The 21064-nt window shown below is 38.6% G+C and overlaps 1 protein-coding gene across 3 annotated transcripts in view; it reads right to left on the bottom strand.

Moving 5' to 3' along the window:
* The window catches only part of cntnap2a (contactin associated protein 2a), a 338398-nt gene that overhangs the window by 144949 nt on the left and 172385 nt on the right, over positions 1 to 21064 (bottom strand). For all 3 annotated transcript variants that reach the window (XM_071485431.1, XM_071485429.1, XM_071485430.1), the window contains one exon: positions 6237 to 6384. In XM_071485431.1, coding sequence (XP_071341532.1) covers positions 6237 to 6384 — 148 coding nt within the window. The remainder of the gene's footprint in view (positions 1 to 6236; positions 6385 to 21064) is intronic.

The following is a 21064-nucleotide window of genomic DNA, read 5'->3' on the forward strand; positions in this document are numbered from 1 at the left end:
TTTGATTTCAGTGTATCAATGTAAAAGCACCTGCAAAATGGTTAAGGGTGTAGGATGTGAGGTGTATACAACTACAAACAGCAACAATTTGACGGCTGTTGATAGTATGCCAATGCTTTCATTAAGTGAAATATCTGACTTGAAATCATATCTATGTTTGGGACATTTGGGATAATGATTACACTATGTATTCATGATAATTTTCTATTTCAAAAGGACTAAATATCAAGTGTTTATACTCAGTTATCCTAATTTTTACTATGCATGCTGTCCTTCAGACTAAATGCATCTTCTGCCTTACTTTGGATAATTGCCCAACAAAACAAAGAGGACAGCTCTCAAAGAGGAAAGCTTTCTTTTTTTTCTCCACATAGAGAACTTGTAACAATCTGTTATTTGACAGCAAGGGGAAGGATGATCTGCACAGCCAGAGAAAAAGTGACAGAAAAAGGCTTTTCTTCTGTATTAATTATGGAGCCATGCAGGTCGTTGTACCCCCAGACAAGCCATGAGAGACACACTGGCTGACATTAGCTTGGCTAAATACACATGTGTCACTGCAGCAACCTGCTCATTATTTTTATTAATCAGCCAATTTAAAGCATCATCGCAGATATGCCAACTGCAAGGTAAACTGAAGGTGCACTAAACTGGCATTTAGTAGATATAATGTTTAATTGTATCCATGGCAACAAGTATTATCACACAGATAGCAAACTAGGTGGCTAGAAGCAGAAAAGGAGGTCATTTACAGTACGACCTACCTGCGTTAAACTTAGGATTTACCTGCTTCAAATAAATAAAGGTTCCATATATTTACATTCGTGATTTGTTGGTCGAACACAATATTCAAATTTTAGATGTTTAATAATAATAATAATAATAATAATAATGATACTGAACTGTAACACTATATTTACACCTCCCTTTTCCCCCATACGTATTGCACTCCTGAGCCTGAAGGCTACAATGATGCTCTTTTAGCTATTTATGTGTTTGGCCTCAGTCCTACTACAGAGATAGATGCTATCCATAAACGAAATTTACATAAATACATTTCTTCGACTCGACAGATGATGATGGTGATACATCATCCTGACAACAGATTGAAAGTACTGTGGGCATAAATAGGCCACAGGTTGAAGTCAGATTTGATATGCTTGCATCCTTTTGAAATTCTGCTTGCATGAGTGTGATTGCGTTTGTGTAGAAAATTAAATTTGTACTACTCTGTTTCTGTCTGACTCCCCTTTCTCTCACATACTGGCTCGACTATTTCCTGACTCATCTATGAAATAATTGATTTTCTGTTGATCCTATGTTAATCAAAATGGAAATAAGCATGTAAATTTCACAGCATGGTGGATCATGTCTCCTTTGTAGCCTCTAGCTCTGGCATAGACACTCGTTCATTGCACAGTCCTAGATGAGTCATAATATGGTACTGCATTTAATTATCATACATTTTCATCTACAACTGACATATTTTGTGATTATGCTGGAAACACTACATCTACAGTATGTTTATCTGCCTCCTTCTCCTCCTACCACTTCTCTTTTGTGCTTTCTTCTGTCATCCTCTTTTCGTTGTCATTTTCCAACCCTGTATTTTCCTGTCTTTTATCTTTGAATTTGGGAAGCAGGAAAATATTTACAAGAAGTTGATTCTAAGAGAAAGGTAGAGTTGGGGAGTTTGGGAGTGAAGAATGGGTAGATGAACAGACAAATGCATGAGCTCTCATTTCTGACTGAATGCTGAAGAAAGGAGCAGTGACAGCGTAATCATGAGAAAACACTGCGGGCTTCAAAACACAGCTGACAGACAACTCTGAAAGATGACGCACCCAACCAGGGGGTGTGTGTGTGTCAAAGTGTAAGTGTGTCTGTGTGTGTCTGGGTGCGGAAGTGTCTCTCTCTCTTTGTGCTGTGAGTTGTAAGCATGTGTTTACCTGATGTATTTATGGTGTGTCTCATCTGACAGATGTCAAGGCGTGGTGGACAACATTCATATCCGTCAGAAACATACACATTCTCTGCGTTTATTTGGCCTAGAAACTGATATGTTCTTTTAATAGTACTAATGTTTACCTAAGACATTGTCAACCGATTGCTCTTTCTGTCTTGTCAAATGACAATATACTGAGATAACATCAGCAGTAGTTGGTGCTGAGGCAGAAGAGAGAGCAACTCATTATGTATTTCTGTTCAAATTTTTCTAAACCTCCGTCTAATTCTACAGTTGTCTATGTTTAGGGAATTTGGAGAGTAGAATATTTGTTATGTGGTATATGGCTTATTGAAAGAGAATATCTAATTAAGAGAAAATTTACATTTATACATTCTTCAAATAAATAGTTCTATTTCAAAAATCTAATTTGGACCTAGTTTTATTTCTTCATAGCTATCACAGCACCTTTTTCACAGCAGATATTTTGACTTGTCCTGGCAGAAAAAGCACAGGTGTTACTGCTCCAACAAGTTATTCAACCTGAACAATCATACACATTGTTTGTCCCTACTCACTGATACAAGCCACAGCAGTGCGTCCTGAAGTAGCACCCCTACAGTGTACCAGACCTTCATTGTCATGGTTACAATAATAAACATGCAGGGTGTACCAGCAGGGGTGTACTAGACCTTTGTCAATACAAAACATGCACTTAAGCTTGTGAAACAATGATGGTTTGATTAGGTTTAGGAACAAAACTATTTGGTTAGGTTTACAGGAAAATTACAGTTTGGGTTAAAGTAAATACCTTGTTAAGGTTAGAGGACCTTCATCGTAATGGTTATAATAAACGTGCAGTTAAAGAAATTATTAAAAGAAACTATGATTACTATTGGTCTCAAACAGGAAGTAAACAAGAGTTTCCTGTGTCAACGTTCTGTGTTTTGCTGACTCCATCCACCCAAACCCCTCCTAACAGTGAGTGACTAAGTGTCAGTGGATCTTCACTGGAGTGTTTAATTCCATTAATTTTCTATGGGAATGGATCACGTCTCTTGGCAAAGCATTGTGGGATTCCAGTTGAAATGGGACTGGAAGTTGAAAGTTGACAAAATTTTAACTTAATGTAAATGAGGGCAAAATTCACAGTTACAGTAAAGACCCACTGGAAATGAACAAATTGCACAACATTGCCTGCAACCTCTTACTTGTTGCTGTGGCGGTTTCAATGCTCACAAGCTGGCAAGTAACTTGCGCATTGGCAAACATTGTGTAAACTAGCAACGTACATTTCTACAACAATTTATGTGACATTGTCAAATCACAACTTTGTTTTGGTTCTTGGTTGCACCACAACAGCGGGGCCAGCCCTACACAATGTGGAATGTGCCTGACTGACTGAGTGATCATATTTCCACCACTCATCAGCCAAATGCCCCAGCACCAAGTTGGCGTGACTGGCTCAAGCAGGTTCTCTTAGCGTGGTGTTTGCAACCTGCAGTGTTGCTAACTCTGAACACTGCTGCAAGATTTAGAGACTTTTTTCAAACAAGACTGGGTATAAAACTACTACATGGCTTGACCGTATATGGATGCCAACTGGGAACTTGTGGCTACACCTTTTGTTAAGGGCAGTCTACCAAGCCGCTCTGGTTTTCCGGCTGCTTGGGGACTGCAGAGAAGTGGAGGACAGCTTTACTGAGCTACACTGAGCCATGCCTCCATTTCAGCAAATAAAGTATTAGGCAGAAGAATAGCTAAACATAAGACACACCTAGCAGAGAGAGCTGGAGAGAGGGTGGGAGAGAGAGAAGCCATCACTAACTGCTAAGCTAAAGAAACTAGCAGATCTGAATAGCATGCAAACAACAGAAACACCACAACCAGAAATGAGACAATATACTTACTGCAGCAAAGCAATAAAAGCCCTGTTAGGAAATAAAGGGTTTCTGCCCACTGAAATGCTAGAGGGCTTTTTATTTGAAATGGTTACAGGAATTGCCGGTGCACCCAACGGCTTCTCTAAACTGGCAGCGCACTGATCCGAATCTACTACAGGTAATACATGGACTGTAGATAAGTACCTCAAACAACCCCACATAGTATAATCTGAACTCTCACGAAGTTATAAATATTTGAACGTTCAACCTGTCCTCTTTGGTTGCTTCGCTGGCCAGTGCTGCGTCAACTGGAATCCACAGTGCCTTGCAAAGTGAGTAGTTTGGTTGCCATAGAAAATTAATAGGCTTGAACTCTGCATGGTGTCGCACCACTCACAGTGGGTGTTCACCATAACCTGGACTTTGTTGCTCTAGGTTTTGACACCACCTAACTTCCTCCTTTCCTCTTGTAATAAATAATACAGCCACTAGAGACTAACATTAAAATATAACTGTGGGTTGTAATTAGCTGCTTGATCAGACAACCTATAGGGTCATTTGGGGGCGGATAATATCTACTGTTAATATTAATGGTTGCTCTGTTCTATTCAGGTATCACATGACAGTGTGACAGTGAACCAGCATGAGCAATACCAGTACGCTGAAAAAGTGCTTAGGCAGCAAAGGAAATTGGCAACCTAAAGAGATGATATTTTATAATGCAAAAAGCTTTCAAACAGTCAGATGGCAATTACAGCCAGTACGTACTGAATTTTAGGCCTTTGCAGCATATTATGTGAATAACTGACACGCTGTTTGAAGACTGACAAGTCCATGGAGAAACTGTATCAAACTAAATCAATATACATTATACCTTATCTTTAGTCTGTCTAATCTAATCTTAAAAAAATCTTTTAAAAAGCCAACTTCAAAAATACTCTGCAGGTATTATAGAGAATGTAGTATTTGGAAAATTATAAGTAAATATTGTTCATGAATTATGAAATAATCAAAGCAGGGCGTGTTCTAATTGCCACCTGCTTCAGTTTTTCTGCATCGGACTGATGGTGCCCATAGTTATCTTGTCATAGTTTTCAAAAATATCTTGTCTGCCTTCTTTATTGTCTCCTAGAAGAACCAGTAATAACATAATTATCATAGTGAGCTTGCCAGGCACTATAGAGAGCTGAGGCTAAAGTAAAATGTGCCTTTAAAGAAAATGTGGCATTAAATAAAAATGCAAATGGCCCTAAATCAAACCCTTTATTCAGTTTATATAGTCAACATTAAGATCTGTGAGACCAAAACTGCTAGAGTATATAGTGGTTCTAGTGATTCTAGTAAAAGAAAGTACAGCAACAAGTTGACTTTATCTAAGCACAAAAGCAGCCAAATTTATTGAAAATTAATCGTATTCTGGTTGAAGTTGTTTGAGAGTACAGTGGTATTTGTGTGTGAAGGGAGAGGTGGTGGGGATACACTTCTTCGTCTGTGTGTGTGTGTGTGTGTGTGTGTGTGTGTGTGTGTGTATTTTGTCTTGTCATTTCTTATCATTACTAACTTGCTTTTCTTTTACATGGGTAGGAAATGAAACAAGGGAAATATAATCAAAAGGCTGAGGACTGAGTGGAATGCAATCCATGCCCTTGTATTCACACACAGACATACACACTCAAAGACATATCCACACACAGTGTAATCGCATCTCTGGAATGAAAGATGTACGCGTGTCACTTATAACAGTAATTTATGCAGAGCCTTAATTGAAAATTGTTATCAAAATCAATTTCGCAGCCTTTAATAGGATGAGAGCAAAGAGGCTGCGAGATAGTTAGTTCCCTGGATGATACATTTGTTACAAAGCAGGAGACAGTGCGTGAATGTCTATGTATCCATATGTGTATGTCTTTAACTATGCACTGCATACTTCAATAATGAATGAAATAACATTTGAATGAGACTGATTTCACTGCCAAAATGGTGTTGACTGGACAGATAACATCAGAGTGTTACAGGAATTTAATACCATCCAGAGGCCAACCCTGACTTTTAAGCTTTGCTTTGACCCCCACCCAAAAAAAAAAAAAAAAAAAAAAAAAAAAGGTTGATTTGGAGACTTGATGTCATCATCTCAAATCCCTGTAAATTGACTTTGTTAAGACTTCAATTTGAGTTTTGAGTTTTGTATTTTTCCATGCAGTTTCACACCAGGTTTGTGTTTGATTCTTATACAAAAGTACATTAGCTCATAATGAAGAGAAATCCAGTGTGACATAATTGGAGCTGACAAACCATCATTAGGCTCTCCCTATGGATCCATAATAATACATGTTAATAATACTTGTTGCAGTACAAACAGGTTCACATTGTAGGTGAGTGTGTATGTGTGTGTGTTTGTCTCGACTCACAGTAGGAACAGCCATAGACTTCTATGCGCAGACCTATCCGTCCCTCCTCACTCCAGTCCAGCGGGACGAGCCTGAGGAAGCGAGCCACAATCTCCTGCTGCAGCTCATGGCGGACCGCGCTCTCCGAATTAGAGTTGCCAGAGAAGGCCTGTGAACACAAAGTCACGTTCACACTCATAGACACACACTGAAATTAAAAACATCTAATCCTGCACAAACAGCTTCAGGACTTAGAACAAGAACGTGTGTTCACATCCTGCCCTGAAGGTGCACACTCACAAAATAATACATCCAAAATAATAATGAGTCTACATATCTAATATGCCTGCTTTAAGACAGTCTGAGTGCAGAGGATTTGAAAAGGAAATTGTGCATTGTATCAAATTTGTTATTTGATACAATGAACCTCCCTAGTCACATTGTTTCACATTGAGGCTGATTCATGGTCCTCAAAGATTAATGGCTTGTAACTGATGAGATTTAGATTTCCTTGTCATATTAGTATGCCATGTTCTACACATTCAGCTGGTGCAGTGTCTGAAAATCCATCCTCAAGAAAACAATTTAAAATTTATTGTCTACGAACAAACAAAAATATGTGCACAGCCAGTGAGAACATTGTGCTTCAGCAAAATTACCCAATATCTGTTGAGCTATTTACTGTAACTTTGTGCATGAGAAACAAGATCACACTGATGAGGTTTTTTTTTACTTTTATTAATACAATATTCTTGCCTTATGAGTATCTTTAAGGTACATGTAAGATTTAACAGTTCCTCTTGTGACTGGGGCAGCGGTGATGATGAGGAGATAATAACAGAAACCATAAAAAGTCATGATTTAAGGACACAAAGCTATATTTGTTTGTTCTTCATAAATATGATGGCAAGATTTACTCTTTAAGATTTCAGTAAAGGTAAAGCTTACTTGAATAGGTTCCATTATTATTATGATTTTATTATAACTTTGTCTTGATTAGTATAAAGCAATGACATTATCAAATCTTGTTGGAGATGGGTGACTAAATGTATAAATATTGAATGAGCATATGTGTTTTTCTTTTTCACACAGTGGAAAAGAGAATCAAGACATTTAAGACATTATTTCTCAGAAACCTAAGGTGGAGAGTACCCAGAAAAAGCTCTGGCTAAACTGACCTATTATTTGGACACCTCTCTTCTCTCTTTTTCTCTTCTCCTTGCACATCATGATGTAGAGACCTGTAGAACCTCTAACTGCCCACTAATCCACCTCACCACAGTCCCTGAATTATTTTCAGTCCTCTCTGAAATAAACACCATACGCACCATAACCTGTCCCCCCATGATTTTCTTCTACACACATAGGTACAGAGCAGCTGGCACGAACTATTGTGGAAAAATATTCATTAATAGCCTAGCAGGTAACCGGACGAGCACAAGACACTTGGTAGCCATGTGTTATTTTAGATAAGACATGAAGTGGGCAAGGCAGTGGATGAGTGAAGAGGGAAAAAGCTCTGTATAGACAGTCTGCTTTGAGCTGACTCCTCGGTGACCCAAGCATGTAACCCTGAAGATTTGCTATCTGCAAAGGAGTAGACGGTGAAGAGTTCACACTAAGCTCAGAGCCGCTGAACTTCAGCTGTAGCGAGGGGGTGGAACGAAGGTGAACAGTGCCTCTATCTCCTCTGTGCCTTTACTGCACTTTCATTTTTAATCTTTATTTATCCATGAAAGGTTAACTGAGCACACAAACACACACACAGGCTTTTTTATTAGTGCCCCGCTTCAAATTCACCCAGCTCCACATGAGTCATCAGGGAGCCCTTCAGTATACTTTAACTGCAGCTTCTCCTCTCTATAGGTGCACAGGTCCTGAAGATCTGGGTCAAGTGACTTTCTCAAGGGATGACATGCCGTTTTTGAGAGATAGGTTTGCAACATATTCAAAAGGTACTGCACATATGTAACCAGCCATTAAAACTACAATTATATCTAATACAGGTTTCCTGCTGGTCCTGTCAGAGCCACAGCTATTTAGAAAAAGGAAACCATTTGTCCTATTTTCACTCACTCCCATTTTCTGAGAGATGAGAATGTGGGATAGCTTGGTTTTGAGGAAATTTTGACTTTTCCCTGCTCTGCATTCAGTTTGAAGATGTGTCCAGTAGCGAGATTAGCTTTTCTAAGTTTATGCAGCACTATGAGATCAAGTAGCAACTCTGGAGGAAAAAGTGTTTAATTTTTCCAAAGACTGAAAACTGATGTAACTACAAGCTTAGCAATTTACACATCACAATTACAATCAAACATAAGTCTACACAGTATTTTTTCTGTACATATCCCATTTGGCCTCGGAACGCCTTGGGATGCCCCAGCAAGAGCTGGAGAGCATTGCTGGAGAGAGGGATGCCTGGAATTCCCTGCTTAGCCTGCTGCCAATGCGACCAGACCCCGGATAAGCAGAAGAAAAAGGATGGATGGATGGATTGATATTTCTTCTAGCTGCTATATGAAGAAAACCCTGAGAAGTCCATATGCTTATTTCTAATTTTTATTTTCTAACCGTCAAACATCTAAAAGAATTAGTTAAAAATGTCCCCAGAACTGAAATATTTGTTTGTACATTTCTCAGCTTCTCTCTCTGCAACTTCTTGCTCTCTTCTGTTTGCTGTGAAATCTTCCCCATCCTCCTTCTCATCCTGTGCTCTCTGTTTTATGTTTGTCCTTCACTATTCTGTTTCCAAAATGCCTGTGGCCCTGGATCAGGATTGAAGCACAAAAAGCACAAATGTATCAATTTGCATGCACACATGCAAAAACATAAGCATATGTGCACACAGACACAATCACCCGCACACCACCTTGCCATTTCAACCTTTCTGTAACATTAAAACCTGATATCACCCTTAAGCTCATTTCATAGTTGGAAATAGAATCCTAGTAAAACTCTGAAGACTGTATATCTTCTGAGGATTTAGCTGAATGCGTGCATTAGACTTTACTTCTTTTTGTCCAGCTGACACGTTCCTCTCCTTGCCCTTGTCAAGGTATAAGAGAGAGAGAGCGAGAGAAGGAAAGAGAGAGGGAACAAAACAGATTTTCGTCTCCCAAACCTCCATCCTCCCCATCCCCACTTTCCAGCTTCCTTCTTTTATTTCTCCATTGTGTTCATCCCTCTATTCGGCACTTATCTGTGCTTGGCTGAATGAACAGCTCAATTCAAAAGGCATTACTATGCAGAACGGAGGGCAGAAGGTAGGATAGGGAAGAGAGGAGGAGGTAGAGCGGGGTGAAGAGGAGGTAAAAGTTGTGGATGCTGAACATCTTGCAAAAGTCTGTCTAGTCAACCATTAAATTCCCTCTCCTCCAAAGTCAAATCATTAACCAGCAAACCAATGAGCAATTGTGAATTTGTGTGTGTCACTGCGTGTCATGTGTATGTGCAACGGTTTATGTCAGCATATGTGTATGTGTAAGTGTTAGGCAACTTGAGAGCTTAAACACTTTGACGTTTTGTTTAATCAAGAACTGAGGTAATTTACGGCAACAAAGGCCACAAAGTCCCTGAGGCAACTTTCAGTTTTTACTCTGTGTATGTTTATATATATATATATATATATATATATATATATATATAGAGTAAAACTGAAAGTTGCCTCAGGCACTTTGTGGCCTTTGTTGCCGTAAATTACCTCAGTTCTTGATTAAACAAAACGTCAAAGTGTTTAAGCTCTCAAGTTGCCTAACACTTACACATACACATATGCTGACATAAACCGTTGCACATACACATGACACGCAGTGACACACACAAATTCACAATTGCTCATTGGTTTGCTGGTTAATGATTTGACTTTGGAGGAGAGGGAATTTAATGGTATATATATATATATATATATATATATATATATATATATATGTGTGTGTGCTGGTTTTTACTATTTTTGTGGGGTCCGAAAACGGAACACGCTATACCTGCAGGGTCCAACAGTTTTGTGGGGACTAAATTGCTTGACCCCAAAATTCTAAATAGCTGTTTGAGGGTTTTAGGATTAGAATCAGGTTTAGGTTAAGGTTATTCAGCTGTGATGGTCAAGGTCAGGGGCTAGAGAATGCATTATGTCAATGATGGGTCCACACAGATATAGTAAGACAAGGATGGGCTTGCGTGTGTGTGTTCATGTGTGCATTTGGGAATCCTAAGTAGACTCAAATAGAAAAATATTTGTTCTTATTCTTTGTACTCCTATGAGGATGTGGAAGTTTAAGAATATTAAAAACAGAACTTGCTACGATTTAAAAGTTTAAACAAGCAAAGTTAGTAAAGAAAACCTTGGACGAGAATAGAAACATCGCAGAGGTGTCCCATGATTTTAGCAAACTATGAGATAAGTAAAGGAAAAGCAAAGAGAAAATTTGACTTGGGAAAACAAAAATAATGAGGGAAGCTGAGAGCCAGCTATTCTCCTTGTTGGGCATTTGGAACAGCAGTGCTGCTGTCATTCAGCAAAGAACAAGCTAATCACTTTACTACAGCTGGTCAACAAATACCCCTGTGGTCTGTTCTGTCTCACCACAAACGCACACACACCATTTGCAATTTAAACAAGATACACATGCATGTTGCCATGCTTGTGTCTATACACATATCCTGTCATTCATGCACTCAACACACATACATATAAACTGATTATTTACTTCCTCAGCAGCAGCAGCTATCCCTCCTTCCTCCTCCTTACACACTTACTTATTCTCCTTGGCTGCATGTATTTAATTTCCTGAATGTGAATCTGTCATTTCCGTCTGTGTGTGTGTGTGTGTGTGTGTGTGTGTGTGTGTGTGTGTCAGTGAATATCTATCTATATGTATGTGAGTGTATGTGTGTCTCTCTGTTTTGACAGCCGGAGACAGGCTTTTCCAGAGAACAGATCTCCAGATACTGAGAAACAACAAGTGAAAGCTATTTTCTGGCGTCCGCTTGTTGCTGCTGGACTCTTTGTTAGACCAGCCCAGAGGCAGGGCCATTGTGTGTGTGTGTGAGGATTTGTGTGTGTGTGTGTGTGTTCCTTGCTAACAGAGACAGGGGAAATCACTCCGGCCTGGTCTGGTCTTTTGTTTTTATCGACAAGTGTACGGGACAAAACAGAAGGGCCGTAGAGAAATTTATGTTTCTGTGAAGCCCTGTGGGTGGTTGTGTTTGTGTGGGTATGTGCCTTTACTCTGCCAACAAAACAGGACAAAGTGTAGTAATGCTAAATTTAAGTCATGAATCCTTAAACTGTTTTAAAGACACAGAGAATCATAGTGAATTTGAGTGTAACGGGGGGGGGGGTTATTTATTTATTATTATTTATTCATGCATGTCACTTGTCTAAAACCTAAAATACAGTGGATCTTGTGAACCAGCCTTATTCAACACAAAAAGTTGCCATATTGGAAGAAGAGATTCTTCATCTCCTCCAGCCAACCATTTCTTGACACTTGCTCACACAATTAAAATTCTGGGCTACACAGTCAATCAAGCCTCCCACTAGGGGTGGAGACCACAACCAAGTTCTGCTGCAGGCAGAGGCTAAATGGATTTTTGATCTGGGTGTGTGACTCTACACAGGCTGTATGAGGAACTTCCTCTGAGCTGCAACTTGTTTCTTCTTGTTCATTTCTTTCTGTGCTTATAAAATAATTTTTCCCTGTATAGTTTTGATTGTCTGCTCTTCCTTATTAATGAAAGTATCAGCCAAACGTGTTTTCATTTCTTCTAATTACTATTGTTTATTATATAATGTTCAGGCTTATCTCCCTCAGTTTGTATTTTTCTAGAAGCTTTTATAATCCTTTATATCCTTTATAATCCTTTAATATTACTGTGGCTGTCCCAATGAAGACCTCACATCAAGTCTGCTGTTTTCCTACCTTTTTTTCATTTCTAGCATCTTCCTCCATTACCCTTAAATGCTATTTGAGGAAGAACACTGACCTTGAACTGCACTGCATATCTGCATGTTTCAGTGTAGTTATTTACTGTATATGTGTCTTTCTGCACATCAGATGATTTAAAACATAGTTTTATTTGTGCAGGAAAGGTATTTTGAACATTCTTTATGTTGTTTTTATTGGGGTCAGTACATTATTATATGTCTTTGTGCCCGTTATAGCCATGTGGCAGAGCATTCCTCCTGAGTTCAGTCTCTCATTAACTGCCCACACCTGCTGAAAGGAGCTCCCATAGAGGAGGTAACAAAGAGAACAAGAGTCTTTTCTTTGCTTCAAATACATTATTAGGGGAAAAAATTAGGAACACTTCCAGAACATTTCATGCAAAATACTTTTTCATACAATTTCCATTTGGCTCATTAATTACTGTAGTGCAATCAAAAGAGAGGAACTGCTCTATAAAAATCAAACATTTTAGCATCACACTATCATCAGTATTTCCTCCCCTGGCTACACTACATTATCATTGGTGTGAAAAATATTTCCATGCATTGAATTAAATTTTGCAGACACACACACACACACACACACACACACACACACACACGCTCACAGAGAGAAAGAATAGAGTTTTAAGAGCCCATTACTCAGGCTGTGGACATTTGGCACCTATTCTCCCTTCTGCTCACCATAGACCAACACTGATGGAGTGAAGACAGCCTCCCTGGCTCTGCCATTAATCCTCAAATGCTACAAGGAGCTAAGTCACTGTGTGCATGTGTGTGCTGCAACTACTAACCTTTTATTAATTTATGTGTTAGAGGATGTCTGTTTTGACATGTTTGAGGAGGCCTGGATTTCCAAGCCTCATTCATGTTTGACTCTTTGTGCATCACACCATCTACTCATTTAGAGCTATGGCTTTAGTTGTAACACCCACAAGAACCGTTTGGAAAGAGGCAAGTTCTGTTCTGCAAAATGAGTGAGACAGATGTCACTTGTCACCGTCTGGTTGATTGAAGAAGACAAATGAGACAAAGCCAGTCCAGTCAAAAACGATGAAAAATGTGTGACTTCACTTAATTTTACAATGCCTTGTTTTGTCCACTGTCACATACACTGTCATGACAGTATTATAAAAAATTTATGGCAACCACTTAAGTTGTACCACAGGAGACTTCCATGACCCACCGGGGAGCATCTTCTCTGTCTGTTTCAGTTCATCATCCTCGTTATTCACACTCAGCTATTTTTATCCCATACAACTCTTATCTTGAATGAACTGACATTAAAGAAGCTGATGTTCAAGTCCTGTGAAGTCACTGCAGCAGAGCAAGATACAAAGCCAAAGTTGGAAGATCAAGATCAATGTGCCCCTCTGTGGTCTGATTATTTCAAACATTTTGGACTAAAATGTTGGATGTAATCATTGATTTACAAACACCAATGGAAACTGGCCAGCAATAGTCAATGCGAGTGAATCTGTGGGTGCATGTACATGCACTCATGCATGCAGGTGCCTCACTGCCTCTTTTAGTATGTGTATGTGTTGATTAAGTCATGATCAAAACAAGATGCTAATATTTATAAATACACACATCAAACTGAATGCTAACCTCTGAAAGATTTTACATTAATATCAAATGAGTGCACCTCATTTCCTCTGACGGAAATGGATCTCCTTTGATCCCTCTCCCAATCCGTCTCATCAGCTGGCACCAGTTGCACTTTGGGTGGTGGCAATCAATCAGCTCCATCTGCGACTTATCTCATTACATGGTCTTGGACCACTGGCTTGAGTTCAGCAGTGCTTGGTAGAAATGTATTCATCTTTACGTAACATTTTGTAATGGATGTTTGTCTCCAGGACAATTAATAAACAATGAGAAAATAGGTGCCCAAGAATTCTCTGACAGAACAATGATGAATAAAGTGTTTCCCCTTTATATGCATCTATTCTCAGGGACAGTTTGTTGTTGTGAGACACCACCTAGATAGAAACAATAATGCTGTATATGTGACCATCTTCACAATATGGATGTATGAACATCTGGTTGGAATATATATGGATGATGGATGATGGATGGATGGGTCAACAAAATACAGGAAAATGACACAGGAGAGTGGTGTTGGATTCCCATGTGAAAGTAGCAGTTTATGTTGTTTCTATTATCCATGACCATTTGACAAAGTTAACCACATTGTAACCATGACAACAAAGATTGTCAAATGCTGAGGAAGTTTTAACCCAAATCATGATCTTTTCCTGAACCTAACCAAGTAGTTTTAGTGCCTAACACTAACTGAGTCATGGCCATTGTTCTACTAACCATGGCAACAAAGGTAGGTATGCTGCTGTTGGTACAGTCAGGATGTTTATTATTGTAACCATAGGGGATCTATTTCAGGAGACACTCCTATGGGTCACATTACAGGGTTGGAAAAAAAAAAAAAAAACACCTTTATGGTTGTTCAGGTTGGAGGACTTGTTGGTAATGGATGTGGGAAGTAATTATAATTTAAGCAAAAATTATCCAAATTCTATTTACATAATATCTCCCTTTCTCCTATTCCTGTTATTTTAGTGCAGTAACACTTAATTCACTCTCCCACTCACACAAACACTTCAGTTATTCTAGACTCATCATAAGTGAAGCTCTAAAAATATTATATGTGATGTCACACTTTAATTAAAAAAAAAATATATATAAAATAATAAATACAAAGTAAAACTATGGTAGCACTCCAGCTGAGATCTGGAGGAGCCCTCGTGATCACTCAATTACAGGCTGACATTTAGCAGGCTGCAGATTTGCCAGCTAAATGTGAACTTGCAAGTGAGGTAAAAGGCAGTCACATTATGTTCTTTATATCACAGGGATCATTAAGGCCTATCTGGGTATGATGGAGCCATGTACCTATTTCAAGAAAGTGCATTACTGGTATATTGTGTGTAATTCCACCAAAACAAGCTGTTGGGTACTGCAACCCAGTGGTTGAGGTGCATAATATATAACCACAATGTCCCTGGTTTGATTCCAGATGGGAACCTTTGTTGCCATGTCATTCTCCTTTTTCACTGTCAAATAAAGGCAAAAGTTTACCTTTGGTTGTGGTATGATGGTCCTTCGGTAAAATATTTTAGTATTTAGTATTTTAGTGTGCCATTGTAACCAAATAGCTCTTAGAGGTGGTTGAAACTGGTCTGTTGTTCTGATATGTAATTACTGTAGCCCAAGACCTGTTTTAACTTTGAGACCAGTTCCTGTATCTTCATATGCACCCCACCTTTATAAGCACCTTCATTCATATATGCAAAATTTTTTGAGAACTCTTATTTTTGTCTTTAAGACACTAACCATTGTGTTGATTTTCCTTGCTTTAATGCTGTCATTTGCTTTAGTACTGTCTCTTGTACCAATGTACACTTACTTTCCTTTCCTTCTGCCTAATGTAAGCCCCTCTAGATGAAAGTGGATGAAATGGAAATGTATGAGGCACTGGACTTCTGTATATAATCAGATGCAAAAATGTGGAGGATCTATTATGTTCATTTCCAGCTCCATATTTTTATTTATTTATATGAACATTTATTTTTATGCAGCCCCTCAGTTAAGCCTCAGACTTAAACAAGTGATATTAGCTCATGTTTTGGTAACTATTATGCCCATTATCTGCTTATTGTGTGACATAAAAGTGGATTTAGTCTTTCAATTACACTCCATATATATATATATATATATATATATCCTTGTTAAAAGATGTATGTGAAATGCACTGAACTGAAGTGAAAAATGTCTGCTGTCTGGAACAACCAAAGCTAACACTACCAGTAAACCTGCACCGTTGGTTATTTGCATACTGGAGTACATTAAATGCCTTTAATGCTAGTCAAGCAGACTGTTTTGGGGGAATGAGCTAAGCTTGGAGAGGACAAGAGGTCATAATATGCCCTCTGAGCAGTTTCAGGGCAGATTGGAGGCTACAGTGAGCCGCTACAGGAAAGTGAAAAGACAAGCCAGGGCTAGCTGTTTAGCATGCTAACTTCAGTAGAGGAAAAAATGTGATAGAGACAAGAGTTAACATTGGTGTTGCTTTCCACTAATGGAGACAGTTCTTGGTGATAAAGGAATGAAGTTTGATGCTGAATTCACAACGTTTCTGCTGACTATGTAGCAACAGCAAAACTTACAAATAGCTCCTTTGAGTCTTCAGCTGGGAAATTCACTCAAGTTAAAAAAAATCAGCGCTGTATTTTCATTATTTTGTTGTTTCCTTCTTCAGAGGAAACTGTGTAAAAAAATGTGTGAATATTATAGATAATTAAACCAAGTTGCAATCTGTAAAAAGTGAAAACCAGAGGTAGGAAGTAAATACATTTACTCTAGTACAAGTACTGTTTTAGAAACTTGTACTCTGCTCGATTATTTTCAATTTGGGAGACATTTTATTACATTTCAGAACTTCCAGTAATTACTGGAACCAAATCAGGTCTCAAATCTTTGTTTCTTCATCAAACTATATTATTTACTGTGAATTTGTAGTGACACTGACTCACTGGAGACACTGAGTGATTTTGTTAGTTTAAACGTTCACACAATGTGAGATGTGAGATGTAATCTTGTTTCGCACTCACTTTTTACTTTAAATGAGTTTAAATGAATCATTATTGGTGTGGACTACTTATTGTTTTCTCAAACCAACTGTAAATCAAACTCATTAACTAACCTTTTGGTCTTGAAGACAACTGAGACAACTCGGAGGCACTCAGACAAAGAAATGTGAAATAAACATCAGACTGACGTGTGGAGAAAGTTGGGTAGAGAGAGAGAGATGCAGTTCATTGGTGCATAAATCCAGGTGCATGATTTATCAGTGCATGCTCGGCAGCTTCTGAAACTGAATTAGTCCATACCACTGAGACACAGAGACTTCACCATTCATCTACCTGACGAACCACAGCAGCTCTGCCCTCTCAAGAGGACACACACCTACACAGACCTTTGTTCACACTTACACACAGGCCAGCAAATCAACACAATCACATTGATATATACAGCCTGTAGCACGAGGAGTGGAACAAATTGAGCTCTTTCGGTGGGAGTGAAGCGTTATATCCCCACTGTGTTACCTCATCACACTTCCTGTCCCCTTTTTAGCAAAGCTCCATCACAATTTTATCTGGAAGTGCCAGAGCATTGTAGCTAAAATACCACAATAAAGTTGCAAAAGAACAACATAATGAAGTTTTGTCACTTTGTCAACATCTTTTGTCATTTCCTCCCATTAACACTGGGTGGCAAAAGTCCCTTTTACATGAATTTGGTTCATTCATGTCCTGTTCAAAGAAAACACCTGTAAAATGGTGGCGGATAGTTGTCATCTGTTTTGTGTTCACAGTCACTAATGATAAACAAACCAGAGATGTGAACATGAAATCAAATAGACTGGCACATTCATTAGATAGTTGTGGTAACTGTCATTCTGCAGATCTTACAGCTGTTTAAGATTCCATATGTCTGTGTAGTATTTTGCTGATACATCAGCCACAATTAGAACAAAATTTTAATATTAGTGAAGCAGAAATAGAAAGTTTTTTCCTTATGAACTAAGATAGCTGCACTCCATAAATGCAAAAAGAAATCTCAATACTAAAGCCTGGAATTGCCATTTTACTTCTTTTGCTGGATCGTTTTGCCAAACACATGCTCAGCAGAGCTTCTCCTTGTCCTCTTGCAGCTGTCTTCCTTTGAAAGCCACAGTGTAATTCAGACATTGTCCCCTTATCAGTTTGAATAAGACCACTCACACTACCCTTAATTAGCCAAATTAAGCAGAAAAATGTACTAGAGTTCATTTGAACTGCACCAGACAGGTTAGGAATGAGAGCAATCAGTGGATCTCATTAAGAGCAGTGCCTCTTAAAGATGGTAGAAGAAGATCTGGGTGCTGACCTTTTTTTTTTTTTTTACAACTGAGCAATACCTGAACAGTTTCCCTTTGTAACTCACTGGAGCCACCCTTAAAAGACATGTTTCTACCATATATAGGCTACTAGGACACCAGGCTGCAAATGTGTTAGTCTCACATCATGTGAAGATCCAAAATAGCAACCACTAAATGATATGTGTTAGATTTACAGGCCTGTCAGAGTTATGGGTAACTATAATTCACTTGTCTTATGCCTTATGCCCCGCTTTCGTCAAGTCTGGGCCAAACTGGCTCACAGGCCAGCTGACAAGATAACAAGGTCAGTAATGTGTTTCCACGCGCAGAGGCTTGAAAAATTATTTAGGTGCTATATCACCATTAATCTCAAAGATCCTTTGACTCCATGATGTTTATTTACAGTAAAAGATTTTTTTTTTATGCCAACATATTTTGATGAACGTTAACAGCATGTACTATTGAATGAATATAATCATTTTGCTTCATAGAACATCATCAGATACAGTAGTTACAGATGTAGCCTCCTATGTTACAACACTTTTTTAGCCACACACTCTTTCCCCTGTCTGGTATAATTTACAGAGGTGTCTATCCCCTGACACTACCAAAGACACACATGCAAAATATGAATTCAATCTAACCCTGTGCTGTCTACATACCTTATGCCAGGTACAGGCACATGTGAATGGAAATCAAAACTTTTTTTGGAGGAAGTTTTAAGTTACAGGAACTTATGCTAATAAGAACTGTTATAAGACCAAAACTTACACATAGGTCTATTTTTCACTGGTCCACTGTCTCCATTTAATCTGGTCTCAGTTTAAGACTTGCAGCCATGGCTGTGCTAGTTTATTAGGTACATACGTTACTGTCAACTGACCTGGTGTACCTGCACCTTCAAGCTCTCATCCACATGAATAAACCATCTGACAACGTGAGAGTGGGCCTGCTGGCATCGGAATGAGTTATAGTAAACAAGTGTGTGGAAAAAAAACGTAACTTAAAATGTTTGTTAGGTTAATTGGGTTTTAATGTGCAATCACACAGAGAGGGTTTTCCTTTTCCTTTTCCTTTTCCTTTTTCACACAATTCACCACACACTGCATTTAGCTTTTAATGTTCCCTCCGAGACACACATTAAAGTGCAGAAAGCACCGAGGTATCAATCTTTGACGGTTAAACTGAAAAAAGACATTAAGATGATCACTTGAAAGGTTTCCAAGTCATACATTTTGATGACAAATTGTTACCTGTCATCGAGTACTCCAAATTTCTAAAACATATGACTGTAATTTTTGCAACTGTCACCATTTCACAAATGATGGTTTTCTGAGGGTGCATAAGCAAATCGGTGAATCTTTTTTCTATTGATCACTATCATTATCGGAGTGCAATTTAGCAAACAAACAGTAAATATTGTTAAAGTACGCTGTGGAGTTCTCATTCTAAACAGACAGAGTTTGCCTTCAGTGCTGCACACCAAATCACATTACATCATTACAATCTGGCAAATATGATAAATACAATTTGTTCCTCTAAAGGCGTTTGTAAATCCTGATTCTATAAATGTGTCATCCTTTTTGTCCTCTTCTTCTCTTTGGGCACATTCCTACATTTTAGAGCCTATTACCACTCACTACTATTACCAACCTCTGTAGCAGACAGGACTGTGTATCACATCACCCCTGTGCCTGAGTGTGTGTAGATACAAACTATCTGGACCTGCTAATCAACACATTGCTCTATAACACACCAGAAATGGGAAATTCCACCCTCCATTTACTGTAATAGTTAAATGGAAACTCGATAAGAAATGATTCATACATAAATCCATTTCATCTTCCATTACAGCCAATAAGTGCTCCCCTGTCAGTATGATTACTGTAACAGCCTCTACTGCCCTCTGGTATAGTAGCTCTTTTTTTTAATTATCATAGTGAATCACAGTCCCAATGATCTTGCTAGTATCACACTTGCTTTAACTGAAAGTTGTTTACTCCGTGTGGCAGAGAAAGAGTTAAATCATCAGTGTGGCGCAATGGCAGACGGTGATTGGTGGCAAAAGGGTCCTGAATAGAAGCTTCATGCATAAGAATGCAGGACAGGTGGTTTTCTCTCTGGGGATCGCTGTGTGAACCTCATCCATTGGTGAATGGGACTGAGTCAAGTGTGATTGAATGGGCTGAAACAGGGGCTGATGAAAGCTGTGTGTGTGTGTGTGTGTGTGTGTGTGTGTGTGTGAGACAGAAACAGGAAGTTGGCTTTAGCGCCTACCATCCCCACCTTTGATCAATAGCAGTGATGGCTCCAATATTATCACCACTTACACACACAATCATGAAGGTCTGAACTTGTGCAGAGGCACATTTTAATTATCAGCAAGTTTTAGCAGGAGTAGAAGTATGTGTGCATGCATGTTGATTGCTTGCATCCCAAAGCGTCTTCTAAATAAGATAAGAGACAGAGAGAAACAAATGGTTCTGGTTTTTCTTGTTACTGCACTAAGGGTTATTGATGGTATATGCCCAGCTTGAAATTATTGGCTCTGTATTTGTTTACATAAGCAATATTTTGAATTACACTGGCGATAAATTAAAAAGCAATATATATGTCATACATCCAGGCAAAACTGAAAAAAAGTCTGCTATAGTTACAAAAACACCAGAGAGATTAATGTGTTTTGGAGTATTTGCAGAAATATTAGAGGCAATGAATCAGGGTTAATGGCAGAAGGAAAACACTTCTGAATAAATAATAATCGGCAAACAATTATGGGGCAGCACACAAAAACTGCAGCTTAATTTACTTTCAACTGTAAAAGATCCATATTTGTCACCACAACCAGTCCTCGCAGTCTTAAAAGACAGAATAATGATGGAGCTATTTACTGCAAGGCTTAATGCAGAGCTAAATACCCACAAATGAAAATGAACACATGCAAAAAACAAACACTGTACACAC

This window comes from Trachinotus anak, unplaced genomic scaffold (assembly GCF_046630095.1).
Source record: "Trachinotus anak isolate AG129_WGS33_773 ecotype Australia unplaced genomic scaffold, CSIRO_AGI_Tana_v1 ptg000009l, whole genome shotgun sequence".
Taxonomy (NCBI): Eukaryota; Metazoa; Chordata; class Actinopteri; order Carangiformes; family Carangidae; genus Trachinotus; species Trachinotus anak.